General features: G+C 35.6%; 1 protein-coding gene across 1 annotated transcript; it reads left to right on the top strand.

Moving 5' to 3' along the window:
- Positions 1-228: 228 nt before the first annotated feature.
- LOC107814872 (defensin J1-2-like) lies at positions 229-1,437 on the top strand. The gene is made up of 2 exons (XM_016640369.2): positions 229-385; positions 1,061-1,437. Exons 1-2 carry the CDS (start codon positions 322-324, stop codon positions 1,228-1,230), a joined length of 234 nt encoding a protein of 77 aa, XP_016495855.1. The 5' UTR covers positions 229-321; the 3' UTR covers positions 1,231-1,437.
- The last annotated feature ends 2,209 nt before the right edge of the window (positions 1,438-3,646 follow it).

The raw sequence follows: 3,646 nt of genomic DNA on the forward strand, positions 1-3,646 counted from the left end.
TAATGTTTCTTTTAGTTTTTCTTATGGTGCTAAAGGAAGAATTGTGCTATATATAATGCAATTATTCAGTCCCCAAACATTTTAATAAAAGCTATAAAGTTGTCATGATATTCATAGGTGTATATGTTTTCTTCTTTTACCTTTATTTTAGATCATTCAAAGTACCCCCCCCCCCCCCCGGTTCAATAATTCACTTTAGACTGCTGTCTGCTCATACCTTACAATACTATATATATACCTAGTTTATTAATGGTCTCTTCACTCTTAATTTCCAGTGATCTTGATCTTCTCTCTCTCTAATTACACTGTGATAGAAAAGAGATGGCTGGCTTTAAGAAATTGTTTGCAACTGTTTTCCTTATGCTGATGCTGATTTTTGCCACTGGTATTTTCTTTTACTTGTTTGGTTTTTTTATTTTAGAACTAGGTTATATATATTGGCTCAGAAATGTTTGTCGTAATGATGTTTAGATAGCTAGGTAGATTTACTAAAAAATATGTACTATATTTTATATGAGGGTATTTGATAAAATACGAAATTTAACAAAGAATTAAAAACTTTTAACACATAAAAAAAATATTCTTATAACTTGTGGTTTAAGATGATATGTTGTTAACGAATAAATAAGAATCTATTTAAATTAAACTAAAAAATTTTCAGGAAATGTGTCATTTTTCTTTAAGTAGAACAAAAAGAAAAAAGTGCCATATAACATGAGGTAGAGTGTATAATTTTTCTAAGTATTCTATAAAATCAAGAATAAAGAAAATAGCCTATTCTTTTGTCATGCTTTCCATCAGTTGTGGAAATATGCGGTCTCAAAAGCATAAGTGGTAAAACTCTTTTAAGATTTACGTATATACACTACACTCATAGTGTAAATAATTTTTAATTATCAGAGTAATAATTTAACATGTGGTAATAAATTGTCTTTCTCATTTTCAACTAACTAATTTCACTTATAATGAATAATTATCTAACGGTTTTTTTTTAGATAACGAGACAGTGTAAAGATTCATTTACATGTGTCATACTTACGTACTGATATTTCTTGTACAGAGATGGGAACAATGGTGGCTGAGGCAAGGACTTGTGAGTCCCAAAGCCACCGATTCAAGGGTCCATGCGTAAGGAAGAGCAATTGTGCTGCTGTTTGTCAGACAGAGGGCTTTCACGGCGGCCATTGCCGGGGCTTCCGCCGCCGTTGCTTCTGCACCAAACACTGTTAAGATCCAATGTGATCCAGTCGTTCCTCAGATTCTACGTATAACGTGGGAGCTTAGTGTATCAGGCTGTCGTTTATTAGTTTATTTCTAGAGTGTTTATGAGGAATGATGTGTCTCTTTTTTTACGTTGTCATGAAAATAAGAAAAAACCTGAAATGTACTCAGGAACTGATCTGATTCTGAAATTTGATGGTTTTTGTGCCATTGTGTGTGAATTGTTATTAGCCATTTTTGTTGGAAATGTTTGTCTATTGTTTAACCCAAAAATAGATTTCTCGGTCAAAGTCAAAATCAAGAAGAAATCAGATTACTCATAAACAAGATTTACTTTACATTTCTAGTGATTTGAAGAATAAAGCAAAGAATGGAAATAATTGACAAGGAATGAAAATACGAAATAGATTGATAATCACTCCCAAAATTGCGATAAAAACTTTGAGAATAAAGTAAAGAATGATTGCATAAATTTTAATCAATCAGATGATCTTTCAAATGAGGTTTTAGTCCTTATATAGGAACATACAATTATAACGATTTCCTTACTTGTTGCGGGCTCACTAATGGCATTAATTGCCTTGATTACCCGTTACCATATACAATTGTAACGTAAATATTTATGGCTGAGGATTTCTCGTAACTGTATCGATTTTCCTTCCTTATTTATGACGGGTACGTGCATCTTCCATTCTTAATGGTCTTTATTCATTCCCCTCATGTTTCTCCTTGTACAGCTGTCAGGCCCGGTTTGTTTTTCTCAGTGTAACCCCGTGGGTGTTCTTCTCGTGCTTTTTTGCATTCTTTAACTCGTCTAATTAAGAATGTCATTTATCGCTATATTGATGGTTCACGTACCATGCCCTGTCACCTCGATGATAATTCACGTGTCATGCCTTTTTCCCACTAATACAGATAGTCCCCCTACTTTCTAAATATTCTCAACTGAATATTCGGGAAGTGGTAAGTATTTATGACGAGAATTTTTTGCTGTTGTTTCTCGAGTATCATAATGCTCTTTTCAGAATCGATGCGACGTAGGTCACATCCATTTAATGCCCATGCCACGTGGCTTAATTTGATTTGTTTTGCTATTTTTCAGCGCTTTTTAAGAGTTTTTCTGCAGTTGCATCAGTCATGAAGTGACGGTTCTATTATGACACTTCATAATGATCAACCTTGATGACGACTGCCTCTCCTTATAAATACTTCATCTCCCTTGATTTCTTGAAATCCTCTTCCTCTTCTTTATATTCATCTCCTTAACCTTGCATCATACTCCTCTATCTTCCCACTATATTTTCTTTGTAAAATATGTCTTTTTCAACACCAGATCCTCGTAAGGTCGTGATCGTCGATGAACTTGCTCCTTCTACTGCCCCTACTAGGAGTAGGGGGGTGGTAGACTCCGCAATCTTGGTTCATTAACCACTTGCTGTTCTACTCCTCAAAGTAGTTCTGTCAAGCCGTCTCCTTCTAGGTCTAAAGCTTCTTTAACCCCTAGATCTTCTTCTAAGAGTAGAGATCAGAACGAACCCATGCGTGAACCTATAGTTTCTGAGATTGTTCCTCAATAGTTTTCTTTTGTGTCAGATCGTGAAGCCATAAAAATCAAGTTTCTTCTATAGCTTCCCTTAATCCTACTGAACATTATCCAAGTTTGATCACTCCAGGGCTTCTTTCTTTAGTTCAATGTGAAAGCCATTGGAAACCAGATTTCCCAGTTCTGATTCCTGGTGCCAACCAAAGAATCACTTCTTACCATACTATTTTTTTCTTCGTTTACACCTATCCTTTCACTTTTAGGGTTTAACCCCCCCCCCCCATTTACCCAGTGATCATCTAGTTCTATCGCTATTTCAATATTTTCTTTGGTCAAATCGGTCCAATCGTGTGGAGGGCAGTGGCATGCCTTCGTTATTTGTCGGATTTGGTTTCCGCTCCTTTTATCTTCCATCACTTACTTCACCTTTATTCTTCAAAATTTTTTCTTGAAGCTATCTTTTCTCTCGTGGCTGGAAGTAAAAGGATTTTAGTCAGGCCCAAGGATGATCGTGATCGCCGCTGGAAGGCCCGATTTGTTCCTGCCCTCACCAGTAGATTAGTGGGTGAAGAAAATATGCTTTTTCCAGAAAAATGGAACCTTGCACGCAAGTTTTTTTCCCTCTTTTTCTACCTTTGATGTTTGAGTTCCTTTACATAATCATATATTTATTTTTTCAGCAACCATGGAAGTCTTCGAAGAAATTCCTGACTTCCGTGCTTGGGTAGAAAAAATGTTGACTGCTGCTCCCACGGACTAAAGCAGGAATTTCTTCGAAGACTTTCACAGAAATTTGGTTGGAAAGTGAAAACTCAAGGTACTTTTTATTCTCGTAGTTTTTTTCCTTCTTTACTTGTTCATGTATAACTTTTTTATCACTCC

The sequence above is a fragment of the Nicotiana tabacum genome, chromosome 12 (assembly GCF_000715075.1).
Source record: "Nicotiana tabacum cultivar K326 chromosome 12, ASM71507v2, whole genome shotgun sequence".
In the NCBI taxonomy this organism is placed as follows: domain Eukaryota; kingdom Viridiplantae; phylum Streptophyta; class Magnoliopsida; order Solanales; family Solanaceae; genus Nicotiana; species Nicotiana tabacum.

Excerpts from the sequence above, each read along its gene's own strand:
- LOC107814872 (XM_016640369.2), top strand. The coding sequence starts at position 322 with ATGGCTGGCTTTAAGAAATTGTTTGCAACTGTTTTCCTTATGCTGATG. Across the intron at positions 386-1,060 it reads GATGCTGATTTTTGCCACTG|AGATGGGAACAATGGTGGCT; the intron begins GTATTTTCTTTT and ends TTTCTTGTACAG.